Below are 13721 nucleotides of genomic sequence, written 5' to 3' on the forward strand. Positions count from 1 at the left end.
AAAAGTTTTAAAAATTTAAAAAGAAATTCTAAGTTTTTTAAAAAAGTGACCTGGTGTTATAACTTGAGAGACATAACACACACATGTTTTTTGTATTGTGTGTTATTTGTTATTGTCTTTCAGTAAAAAATTCAGTTCAAACTGGTTAGGCTGGCTAGACTAGGCTGTCTAGACTGTAAATGAAAAAGTGTGACGTCATAATCACATTGTATTTATACAGTGAATGACGTCACAATGCATAGGTAAGTTTATCGTACTTTTTGCACACGGCACTTTATAGAGGGTGCAAACAGGTATTTAAGAAAACACAGGTAAAAGGTATATTTCTTTTGCACACGACCCTCAGTGTTTTTTTTTGCACACGTCACTTTATAGAGGATGCAAACAGGTATATAAGAAAACGCAGGTAAAACGTATTGATGCACAGGGCCCTTACAGTAAAGGTATATAAACCATGTGTGTTAAATGTTATTGTTTTCAGTAAAAAAAAACAGTTTGAACTGGTTTAGGCTAGGCTGTCTAGACTGTGAATGAATGCGTGACGTCATAATGACATTCTTGAAATGTTTTTGCACACGGCCCCAAAGTATTTTACCTGTATAGTTAGCATAAACAAAACGTAGTACCAACGTTGTGAATCGTAGTAGCAGCGTATAGTAAAAAACTATATACAGTGTAAACACAGTGTAAGCGGGCCCCCCTGTATTTAAGGGATAGGATAGGTTAGGGCTAAAAGGGGTTAGGGATAGAGGCCTAAGGGGAAATTAGGGATAGTTAGGGTTAGGGGATAGGGTTAAGGGAAAATAGGGTTAGTTTCAGTTTTGTTTCTTGGTAATGAGGTTTTCAAAAAATGAAGCTAGACTGTGAATGAATGCGTGACGTCATAATCACATTCTTGAAATGTTTTGCACACGGCCCCAAAGTATTTTACCTGTGCAGTTAGCATAAACAAAACGTAGTACCAACGTATAGTGTATAATGTAAACACAATGTAAACGCCACCGTATTTAGGGAATAGGATAGGTTAGGGTTAAATGGGGTTAGAGGGCTAAGGGGGATAGGGTTGGTTAGGGTTAGGGGGTTAGGGTTAGTTAGGGTTAGGGCTAGTTAGGGTTAGGGGGTAGGGTTAGTTAGGGCTAGGGGGTTAGGGTTAGTTAGGGTTAGGACTGCACTCAGTTGACCCCCATATCCCTACCCCAGGGGGGACTGTACTGAGTTGACCCCCTATTCCCCCAGACCCCCCAAACCTGCACTCCCTTGACCCCCCTATCCCCCAGGGACTGCACTCAGTTGACCCACCTATCCCCTCAACCAATCAAAACGGATCACGTGATTTCTCTCAGCCAATCAGAATCTTCCGCCCTATCGGGGATGCTTATACTACTAAGGTATATTGCTGCATAAGTTAAAAAAGTTAAATTCATCACGTTTACAATAGATCTTGATTGTTAGATTACCATTAACGTCTTTTTCGAGTAACATATCTTAGTATGAAGTAGATGTGTTAGAATCTGTGATATCTTTTATCTCAAGTTCACCAGGTAATATCGTATCGACGTAGGAATGGAAGTTACCATTGACATTTGACAATACGTCGTCGATATATCTTAATGTCGAGTTGAATGTCATAGCAAGTATTTTATTCTTTTCGTGCATAGGATTTTTCACAAAAATAGGTCTGCTAATAACGAGGCACAATTTGAACCTATGGGAATTCTAATTGACATTTTAGTTAAAATTCATTCTGGTTGTTTGGAATATTAAAAATATTCAAAACTGACAAATGATTTTGAAGAATTTCCTCCTTATAAATGGAGCAATAGGTAATATTATATGCTCTATGCACAATAGTTATGAAATTATGACACCAGGTAAAAGACTGATATTACCTAAATTTCGGCCCTTTCAAAATTAATGATTTTTCACTTTACCTACGTCACCAGGAGTAGTGTGTCCAGCAGGACTATAGTTGTAAAAGTTTGTAGAGTAAAGAACACATGGATTGTGTTTCTTGTATACTATATTTGGGCTCTGTACAGTTTTATAAGGTAAATGAAATTTGATTAAATATTTTATTCTTATTTTGTATTTTGAAACAGAATTATCAATCACATAATCGGCGTCTTATTTTTTCAAATTCTATATACAAGTAAAAGAAGACAAAAATATTTGCATGATAATAAAAATTGGAATTAAATCTAATTGATACCATCTCTGAGTAATACACTCCTCTAGAATCTATAAGAATTCCATTGATTTTTTAAAACATATAAACTTATACAAAAATTCCTTTTAAAAAGTGAAATGTGTTGTTACAGTTTTAAACTTACGAAAATGTGTGTTTCTTTGTTCATTTTTCTCCAAATTAATAAAACTACCTAAATAGCTATGAAGATAATACCAATTCCGACATTTTTAATTACAAAAAGAGTTAATAAATCGGATGAATGATGAACCCAGAGAACATTGAATAGGTATTTCCACCATAGATTGTGTTATTGCCAGCTATGAAATCAGTTTGACACCAGACATCATCCCCGGTGGTGAGCTGTAGAACAACAGATCCGGTTCTGCGCAGATAGGAGTGCGTGTTGGTATCTAAAAAAGTGATAGCCACAGCCTGTGTTTTCTTCATGATGCGAACATGCATTCCGTGATCAGCATTTTGAGGAGGTGCTGTAATTTCGACTGCAAAATGGTAGATTCCTGGATATGGAGCGACAAATATTCCGTGAGTGGGATGGTACGCATTTCCGGCGTTAAGTTTGACGTTATCGAACACGATGTGGAAGTTGTTTGTCGGATTTAAAATACTTCTAGAGAGTTCCGCAACAAAAGCAACGTTTGATCTGGTCCTTTCTACAAAGTAAACATGATTAAAAGTAATAATTTTTTTTTACTATTTGGTCTCTATAAAGCTTAAGTGCTTTGTCATTTGAAAATCTGATTTTTGCTATGAATAACAAAATGTGTTTGTAAAACACTATGCGCCCGGCATCAAAATTCGAAAAAGATAATTTTAGCATATAGGTCACAGTCAAGGTCACAACGTCATCGACCTTTGTGCCATTTGAAAGAACTTAATTAGTTAACAATGCATATGAAAAATGAAATCTCTATCTCATTTGAGTCAAAAGTTATGGCGAATTTCGAAAAAGCTATTTTTATTATACAGGTCACAGTCAAGATCACCAGGTCATTGATATTGATATCATTTAAAAGAGCTTAATTAGTAAAGTATGCATAACAGATATGAATTCTCTGTCTCTCGCGGTTCAAAAGTTATGGCGATGGTTACAGTTGACAACAAACCAAACAGATAAACAGACAAACAGGGAGACAGGACAAAACAATATAAGCCCCGGATCTACCGATCCGGGCGCATAAAGTGGAGGATGCATACCAGATAACAAGTCTCTGTATCGTATAGTTAAAAAGATATGGCGAAGGTTCTAAAAGTTTTTTTAGCATATAAGTTACAGTCAAGCTCACAAGGTCATTAATCTTGGTGTCAATTAAAATACCTTAATTAAAGGTGTGTACATACCAATCATGAAGTTTCTATCTGTCAGGTTTAAAAGTTAAGGCGAAGGTTAAATTTGACAACAGAGAGAAAAACAGATGAATAGACAGACAGGACCGAAAAAATAAGCCCCCTTATCTATCGATCCGGGCGCATAAAAAAGCACGTTTTGTTTTTGTCTCTAATCTTGCGTTCAGGTCATTACACACTTTGATTAGAGAAAACAATAAATTATACAGTATTAATCCATCCTAAATCAAGGTTCAATAATTAAGGGCACTGTTAGACATCCTGAGATACAGCCATGTCAATGTCCTTATGTTACTTCCCGTTGATGAGTGAGAAAATGCACTTTGGATATACATCTTTTAAAGTGTAAACTCTAGAACTCGAAACAGAATGTATTTTTTAATATTCAACGGAAGTAAAAATCCTATTATATCGTATTTTTACCAACAATTTGAAGAAAACGAGAATTTACCTTTAACAATTGTGTCATTAAGCTCTGCAATGATTGTCTTCAAACCTTTAATCTCCTGGTCAAGTTCATTTCTAGTGATGACATGGTCATCATGACCAATGTTCTCTAAAAGAATTGAAGAAACAGTGCCACAAAATACCAAAAACATAAATGCCGTGGCAAGAGACATAGTGTGCATCAATGTAATGTTAATGTAGACGGCGGGTAGATAAGATATATAAGATGTACGCGTTACCTAAAGACAAACCAATGGTAAAGTAAACAAGAAAGGTTGAGATAATGAACACTGTTCAATCACATTAATCTAGTAAAAAGGATCATGAAAAGGACAAAAAATGGGGTCTCAGGAAAAAAACAGAACTCGGGTTAGAGGCATAGGAGAAGTACACATGTACAGGAAAGCATACTCTACCGACTTTTCACACCCTTGGTGAGCCCTTTGTATTGATCAGAATACATTTGTATTGATCGGGTAAACAAAACATAAAATGCACGAAAAAGTAAAGATAATAAATAGTAATCGATCTCATCAAATGCATAAACCATACAAATACGTAAAAATAAGCCACACAACAGGGACCCATGTAAATTCTAATGGTGGGATCGGGTGCCTAGGAAGAGCAAGCATCCTCTGTTGATCTGTCACACCCGTCCTGAGTCATATGCATTGACCATGTAGACAAAACTATCTTGTATACAATTTGTCCTTAAATATCTTGTCCATTCCATAAATCCGTAAAGAGAGAATTTATCAATTATTTCTCAAGTCAACTTCATGTACTCTGAAAGTCCTTTAAAAATGTTTTTGTTTTTATTTGTTTGTTTGTTCTTTTTTCTCGTTTCTAATTATCCAATTCGTATTATGGGAAAATCATATTTCCATATAGTGCAACCATTTCATTTTATTTCATCTACATGTATTCGGTTCATCTGATAATTTGCCTTATTATATAGCTAATAAAAAGTCTCTAATAATCACTACCAAAAACCTAGAGAATTTTAGCGTTCAATATCTTGAGGTTTTATTGAACTTGTATTACGTATGAACGAGTATGCCCGAAACATTTTGAATACGTCAGCGTTCAATATCGAACGCCCCGTTGTAAACAAAAAAGTCGTCTAATCAAATTCTCAGAGTTAAATTAAAGAAAGGAAGTGGCATCTACGTAAGCTCGTGTATTTTTACAGCCAACTTGTGCCAATATTCACCTATAAGTTCAATAACCCTATATTATATTAAAACTATGCAGAATTTCCATATATGGCTACAACAGTAATAACAGGAAGGTAAATCAGTGGTCTGAAACTAAAATATTGAGAAAAACGTATATGTACAGATATCGAAATCAAAAGTCCGTTGAAACAATACAAATCGAGAATAGAGCAGACACGGTCCTCTGAAAACAACAGAGAGGGGATTAGTTACCATAGAGAATGAAGAAACCCCGATTGACTGGTCACTCCCTCCCAAGTGTTCATTGTCATGATCTGTTCAAATAAAAAATCTAATTTAGAAAAAAAAGGCCTAGAAATTTATCAGCTAGGAGACATAAACCAAACATGCATGTGAAAGAGGTATAATACTACATATTAAGTAACAAGAAAACATTGATGTAACCATCAATTGTCGCCCGGGAAGTACATAATGTAAACAATGAAAATGAACCTTCATCATCAAATCGCTTCGATATGTGTGAAAAGGCATGCGTCTAATTGATGGAGATGATAGTCGCAAATATTTTGAAAACTTATAGTCGGATGAAAATCAATCAAAAACGATACCATTTTAAACTTGATCAATTCCTCAAGTAAATGTTGGCTACATAAAATATAAATTGAAGTTAGACACGCATCACCTATATTTAAAAATGTATTAATTTTCAATTTTAGAATATAAAACACGAACTGTGCAGAGTACGTTTTTATCCGAGAAGTAAAATTCGATGTTCTAAAAAAGGGACCTGTCGTTTTTTCGATAGTAAATGATAAACAACTTTATATATTAAATATGTAAGACATAGATATTTTTACAGTTTCACTTTATGGAAGTAAATATATCATTTATCTCGTATTTTATAAATGGAGAGAACATTCTGATTAACAATCTTTTCAATGTTTAGAAAACCTTTAATTCAAAATAACTACTCCCACCCCAATCCCCATACACCAACACTTAAACTTGTATGTCTAGAGCAGCCCGGTCCTCCGGGCTGCAATTATATAGGGTTAACTTTTCTGATGACAACACTGCGACAGGCATTTTAGTTGACCGTTGTGTATCTTCAATTTCAAGTCCGACGAAATGTCTATCATCGATTACTCTGCAAAACCGATTAAGAATAAGGTACGGTTTAAACATTTACCCAAACCTTTTTTTTAAATGTGAAAATAAATTATGTTAGAAATTAAAAGAAATAGTTTCTGAATTATTGATATAGAAACATACACATCGTTTTCTTGTTATTGTTTAAAGGTTTTTACATAAAGTAAAGAAAGCGAGAGTTAAACAAACTCTGCATAAAAAACTAAAAAATATTCTTTACAACAATTTATTTGATCATGGTTGGTGACCCTAATGCATAAATAAGTCGGAGTATTAAGATTGGAAAGGGAATTTTTATATTAAAACCTTCCGCATTGATATAACAAAATATAAAGGTCTTCCTTTTCAAGTTTGGTTCTATTGCATGGAGTGATCTTCCACACAAAATTCATAACGTTTATGGAATTATGACAAAAGTTGAAAGATTGGGGTTCCTTAAATGTTGGCCCTTTTATTATAAGTGGGAATCCAGAATTAACTACAGAGTAGTAACCGAGTTGTAAAATTCGGAACATTGATATGATTAAGGAAGGATATGGAGATAACGAACAGTATTCAATATTAAATAAAAGAAAAGAATAAATTTAAGATGTTCGATAGTTAAGCGTTTAAAATGTGTGGGGTTGTTTGAGGATTTCATATCTAAAATTGTATCTTCTCAATAAAACCGCTCACAAGTTTCACTGTCTTACAAACAAATACATAAAAAGATAGAAATGCCAGAAATATATAGATGATATGTCATTAAGTGGCCTACTAAGATTCCTTTCAATAAATCATGCATTTATACTGTCTAACGCTTTTTTTGTATACATACTATTATCTTAATTTTCCTACTCAATGATTTTTCTATAAGAGGATCAATAGTATTTGTCGCTAAGAAAGTAATTTTTACCGAATCTCTGATTTGATTTGATATACTTATATAAGGACGATTTCGTAAGGCAAGTAAACACAAGGAATTCAAGCAATTTTAACCCTTATCCTGTCTAAATGGACCAAATTGATAATGGCAATGATTAAATATTTTGTGAAGCAATTTGGAAATAGGTACAATCATAAACTTGTATGAAACATGTACAACAGGTATTTAAAAACAAGGACCATTGTTTAGGCAATTGCATTAAGACAAACGTTTAATTGAAAACAGAAAGAATCAAACAAGCAGTGAATAATGCAAAATCAACAAAACAAAATTGCAAATTTTTGATATCAGCAGATTGGAGCAAATTTTCAATAATACATCAGTCTGTGTATTGTACGATAGAAATTTTATCCTCTGTTCCACTACTTACAAGCAAAAGATTGTTCTTTGTAATGCTTAGACTAAACGGTTGATAGAGACCACTTCCTTTGATAAATCGTAGGAACTCTCCATCACAGTCAATAATATGGATAGAATCGTTGTCACGATCTGCGACCAGGATTTGGGACATGGTGTCTGTGACGATTCCATAAGGGGTAAAGCATTCGAACATCTCCTGACCAGGGTATCGAAATCTGAGATTTCCAGATTTGTTGACAACAACGACTGCATTACCTCCAGGATCTGAAACACAGATATCAGAATTTTTGTTTTCACCTACAAAGAGAACGGAAGCCATCTTACTAAAAAGTGGTTTGTTTTCAGTGGCGTACTGTATTTCTTGCGTGACATTCGACCCGGAAAAGCGGACAACTTTTCCTTGATGACCAATATCCGTTCTAAGACAAACCAACAGGTCGCCTGAGGAGGTGGCACATATCCCAAACGGACTCCATTTAGCGAGTTTGATTAACGTGTCGATATGTCCATTTCTATAGACATTTATCATTTTCATGTAGTTGTTACTATGCACGACATACTTGTTTAATAGGAGGCATATGTCTAGTGCAATTCCATCAGATAATATGACTTCCTCTAAGATTTCGTTTTTCGTATTCATTCGCCTCAAGGTCGATCTGCGAGCTACCCATACTTCTTCACTGCTAACACGAGCTACGAGCGATGCGGGACCTAAACCACTTTTGATAGTTCCCACGACGACATGAGATGTACTAGTTTCTCTGCGAAAATCTGTACTTTTCCTTATTGAAATTTTCTTATGACTTTTAACTCCGCATATCTTTAAATCTCCAAACATATTGGCAATTGGTTCTTCATCAATACTTTTTGGGATGAAATCAGGAAGATTTGCGTCACTGAGATCTAGTGAATCAAATTTTTCAAGATCTAGTTCGAAGCGGAGGAATCCAGTCGCAAAATTCTCCCGCAAACTCTTTCGGAGCTTTTCGTCGAGTGATATCGCTTCTCCCAAAAGACTGGATATTTCCTCTATGTTCTTTTCTAAAACCTTGGTTTCTTTCTGCGTAATATCATTGAGTTCAGCCAGTTTTCTTTCTACGATTATGTCGACAATCCCGTGCAGTTTTGCTCCTTGATTTTTCACTGCTGATATCAGCGGTTCACAATGTTCTGGAAACCTTTCTTTTTTCTTCAACATTTCATCAAATAGATTCTGAAGCGTTTTGATGATCGATATTTCTAGCTCTGTAGTGTCTCTTTGAATTGTTTGCCGCCTTTTTATGCTTTCCTTTAGCAGATCTGTGCATTGGTGGTCCTCGTGTGATTCTATTATACACTTTGCGCAGACTTCAGTTTTACAGTCCGCGCATAGAGAGGTACAGGCACTGCTATGATCTTTGCAGTTTGGCAGGACGGGCTCTGCGTATCTCTCTGAATACGCTACGATACTGTGTCCCCCGGTGATGTTTTCCGCCACGTGTTTCCCGCCACATGCGGCACAAAACTTCAGATTACAACTCTTGCAGTACATCTTAACTTCAAGTGAGCAACAGTCACAGGTCACAGTATCTAACGGCATTTTGGTTTATCTGTAATAATTCAGAAATATTCATCATTTCATCATTTTCTTTTTGCTATTCATGTCTTTTTTTTATTTTTCTTAATAGTTGTTTGTTTTAATAATAACACTATTAATTGCCTGTTAAATTATTTCATCAACATTGTAATCATGGGATTCGGTTCGAAGGGGTTAGATTCTTAAAATTGCATAGAAAAATCACAACATCGAAATAAGATGTTTAAATATTCGTCAAGCCAAAATTTAATGAATTATAAGATGTTTAAATATTCGTTAATCTGAAATATAATGAATCATAACAAGATAAATTGGTTCATAGGTCTGATTATCCTTAAAAGTACAAATCCTATCCTAGTTAGTGATTTAAATGGATTGTATCATATTCATGGATACATCATTCCTACAACATCTGTGTATACTGTTCATATCTCCTAGTTGATTCAAAACAGAGGAACTCTATGTTCGAATTCTTTTTTACCGAGGCAAGCTTTTAAACGACGATGTTACAAATATTTAAGCAACCCAAATTTGTGAACTTTTCGCAAAAATTCTATGGTTGTTTTGAAGACCTTTTTAGTAAATAAAGCCTTTTCTTTATTCGTATCTCGAATCTGGGGATGTCTCGAATACCATGGCTATATCAAAGTGATTTTAAGTCCCAAATACTAATTCTTTCCTATTTCACCCTCGACATCTCGAATCCTAGGATATTTCAATGCTTTGAATTACATTGTAATTCAATCATTTTTATCATATATTAAGATTCGCTTTTAAATGTTGTCTTACATAGGGTTTGCTCTTGTCCCCTTTTCTGGAATTTTTGTTTGTGTTATGCCCTCTTCTCCTATTTGAATTGACCATAGATTTTTGAGATTGATCACATTTCTTAACCTTTTACACTTGACAACAAAGGTAAAAGCAAACACCAAAGTGTAACATAATTGCTATAGAAATTAAAAAAAAAAACGAATACAATTTTTTTTATACTTAATACATTAACAATATATTGGTTGTATACAAGAAATGCTCTTTATAACACAAGTTCAATTTTGTTATGAAGATATGGAGTTATCGAACAGTATTCAATATCAAAGTCCATATAACAATACAAAATAGGAGCAGAGCAAACAAGGACCGGACCTCTTAAACATTAGAGGTGGAATCAGCTGGTGCCATCGGTCATACCATGTTTTATATTATTAAACTACAAATAATTGATATTAAAGTTTTCTGAGAACAATCAAAGTTCAAGATCTTAGCCTTATTTTCATTATAATGGGGAAAAATGCTTTGTATACAAGATATGAGATTAATAGATTACTTTCTTGCGTATGGCATGTCAGTAACAATACTAGGTTTAATAAATACATATATTGCTGATAACAATTACAAACAGCATGAGATTTTCAATACTAAATGTTTATTTTTAAACAAGTGATATTGCTAAAAATCAAGATATGCGGTCAATAAGTGTTCTGAAGAAAAAGAATGCTTTTGAGTTAAGTAATTTCTTATGTAGACAGGAATTAAAACTCCCTCATCCACTCTCTCATTCTCTATCATACTCGATCTGAAAACTAGAGGTACTGTGAGCAATGACCTTACTTAATGATACCCCCCGCCTGTTATATGATTAAAATAACAAAAGTTTTAGTTTTGATCTGGGATACCCGAAATAAGTGAGATCAAAAAATAAAATATCAACTGCACAATGGCATTGTGTTATAAAGAATCTCTGAAAGTATCATCAAATTTTATTCAGTTGTATAGAAAGAGTTGCGGATAAAAGATGGATATACCATGGATCAAAAAGTTAAATACAATACAAGGTGCACAATTTCATTATATAACAAAGATAGATTCGGTGAAAGTTTTATTAGATTTCATTCAGGGGTATAAAAGGCATGTTAGATAGGAGATGGGTACCCAAAAGCGTAACAGACGGACGGACATCCCGATCACTATACTAACTATAGGTACTGTGAGCAATTAGCTCACTAAATGATACCCTCCCCTACCATTTGAATATAATAGCAATTTCCATGTTTTGCTATGGGAAGCCGAAAATGTGTTGGATCGAAAAGTAATTAGAAGGTGCACAATGGCAATATGTAATAAAGATTCTGTGAAATTCTCCTCAAATTTTATGAAGTGATATAAGAAGAGTTGCGGATAAGAGATAGGTTCCCCAAAGCGTTACAGACGGACGGACGTACAGACGGACGGATATCCCGATTACTATATACCCTACCGCTTTTTGAGCGGGGGTGTAATAAAATGAGTTTTGTGGGACGCTTACATGCATCATTCTAACTTTTGATTTGAGCTTTATACACACTATATGTTGATTTCAATCATTACCGATTTTTTTCCATACATCCTTTACACACATTTACATGAACATTTTTCAGGAAAAAATAGAAAAAAATAGAAAAAGAGAATGCACATTTCAACAGGATGCATGATATGAAATGATAAGGAAATACTGAAAAGATTTCCTGGAAAAACCTGATAGCATATATCTTTAATCTAAAAGAGGATTTAAGATTTGATATGATGTACATTTTAACAACTCAGTCTCCAATATCTGATTTCCTTGAGGAAGTAACAATCGACAAATGAAAATACACTCTAATACAAAAAAAAAAAAAAAAAAAAAAACAAGTTTGTAGTTTTTTTTTTAAAGATTGGTCACTGATCGACAAAATATCGTTATTTTTGTATACAGTGGTTTATACAGTGGTGATTGTACATTTGAAGTAAATATTTGCCATTAAAATTAATATGTTAAATCAACAATCGTACATTTTTAACAAAAGAAGCAGAAGATCTTACTTTGTTTATAGCAAAACAAAACAGCCTTGTATCAGTTTGAAGCTGAACACATGAATAACACAAACTTAGGTTTTACAAAAAAAGAAGAAATTTTAAAAATATCACAAATTTAAAGATGATAAAATATCCGAAAAAAATTATGATATTTAACTATGTCAAACCAAAATGCAATAAAATGTTAAAGATTTACTAAAATAAACCATTTTTTTTCATGAAAGCATAAATCTCTATTGATATTGTTTGAATGTTTTAGAGCTTGCAGTTGATTCCGGTTTCTGCATACCGCTATTTTATAAATAATACTTTGATCTGAAATCTCTTTTAGAAAAGAAAAATCAGTTCTAATACCCTCATAAATACATGTACTCAATTTTTTCAAATAAAATCCACTATGTAATTTTATATTCTTTAGGATTATATTTGATTATAACCATCTTTTCATTGAACAATTATATTTTAAGGTAGGATTCTTCTCTTGTTTCTGACTAGATGGAATATTCAAAGTACATTTGTTGATATGTCTTATATATTTAGATGTAAAAGATTTAAAAGACCACATTTTTCTTTTCTCATCACAATTATACAACTTTAAACAGAAATGGTATACTATGTTTGAAAACCAACAGGGACTATATTTTTGGCGGAATGGTGGCGTATGAAAATATCTTCTTTTCTGCCTGTCAAAATTACAATAGAACATTGAATTTAGTTATGTTTTTTACGCAATCAAAGACAAGACGAAATCTTCAAATGTAAGTTAAATTAACAATAAGGGACTTAAGTTTAAAAATATATCAAATTTTATTTTACACATACTAGAACTATGTTGGCTTTTAAATGCTTCAAATCTAAGCACAGATTTGAGCCAAAAATCCGTAAAAAGTGTTATATCTCTCTCAGTAAACGATCAAAATTTACAGTTTTTGTATCATTTTGTACCTTCATGTGACAACTTTACTATATGTGAAAATTGGAAAAAGTTAAATATAGGAAGCATATAAAAATAACTAATAAATCCTAAAAATTTAAGAAAAGTAGAGGTAATTCGGATTAGCAAATATCCATTTTATTTAAATTATCTATGCCAGTTTGGTAATATCGTCTTATAGGCCCTGTATGGTAGTATGTTTTTATGCAAAAAGAAAAACATTCAATCTATTGAATTACAAGTAGGGATCGCATGATCGGAAACATTAATTTTTTATTCTTAATGTCCAGGAAAAGGGTAATGACCTTGACCTGACCTTGCCTCTAATATCAAACGGTCAAAAATCTATCTCACTGATACCATCACTTAGTGATATTGTCCACTTGATTCTGTAAAAATTTCATTAACATTTAAATACAAGAAATGTCAGAAGAATCCTACCTTAAAATAGTAAGGTTTCAATTACTTTACCGGGTATGTAATATATATTAAACAAACGGTTTTATTGTGTTTCATAGCGTTTATGTATAGTTATGTAATAATTATTTTAAATATTGTTTCATTATAAACGATTTGTCGTAATAATCAATTAAAATATCATTTTCAATTATATCATTCTAAATGATAACAGATTAAAAACAATTCGTAAACATCACTCTTTCTTGTGTAAAAATGTGGATTAAAAGACAATAAAAACTCCTTACAAACCTTTATTAGTGTTTCAAACAACTGAGCAATTGAACAGCTGTTTGTTGAATTTTGTTACG

The 13721-nt window shown here is 33.2% G+C and overlaps 2 protein-coding genes across 2 annotated transcripts; both read right to left on the bottom strand.

Moving 5' to 3' along the window:
* Positions 1-2431: 2431 nt before the first annotated feature.
* LOC134275517 (complement C1q-like protein 4) lies at positions 2432-3554 on the bottom strand. Its single transcript, XM_062757800.1, has 2 exons — positions 3548-3554; positions 2432-2859 (listed from the first exon to the last, which is right to left on the bottom strand). The coding sequence occupies exons 1-2, from the start codon at positions 3552-3554 to the stop codon at positions 2432-2434; spliced, it is 435 nt and encodes a 144-aa protein (XP_062613784.1).
* On the bottom strand, positions 2845-13721 carry LOC134275516 (uncharacterized). Its single transcript, XM_062757799.1, has 5 exons — positions 13663-13721; positions 7623-9201; positions 5431-5492; positions 4005-4109; positions 2845-2859 (listed from the first exon to the last, which is right to left on the bottom strand). Coding segments are annotated over exons 2-4 (1632 nt in total). The 5' UTR covers positions 9192-9201; positions 13663-13721; the 3' UTR covers positions 2845-2859; positions 4005-4108.

The sequence above is a fragment of the Saccostrea cucullata genome, unplaced genomic scaffold, assembly GCF_032062105.1.
Source record: "Saccostrea cucullata isolate Sc308-1 unplaced genomic scaffold, CSIRO_AGI_Scuc_v1 ctg7179, whole genome shotgun sequence".
Classification (NCBI taxonomy): Eukaryota; Metazoa; Mollusca; class Bivalvia; order Ostreida; family Ostreidae; genus Saccostrea; species Saccostrea cuccullata.

Bases quoted from the DNA above. Each gene is read 5' to 3' on its own strand.
- LOC134275516 (XM_062757799.1), bottom strand. From the start codon at position 9,191: ATGCCGTTAGATACTGTGACCTGTGACTGTTGCTCACTTGAAGTTAAG. The intron at 5,493-7,622 runs GTAAGTAGTGGA...TTATTTGAACAG, and splicing joins CAAAGAACAATCTTTTGCTT to ATCATGACAATGAACACTTG.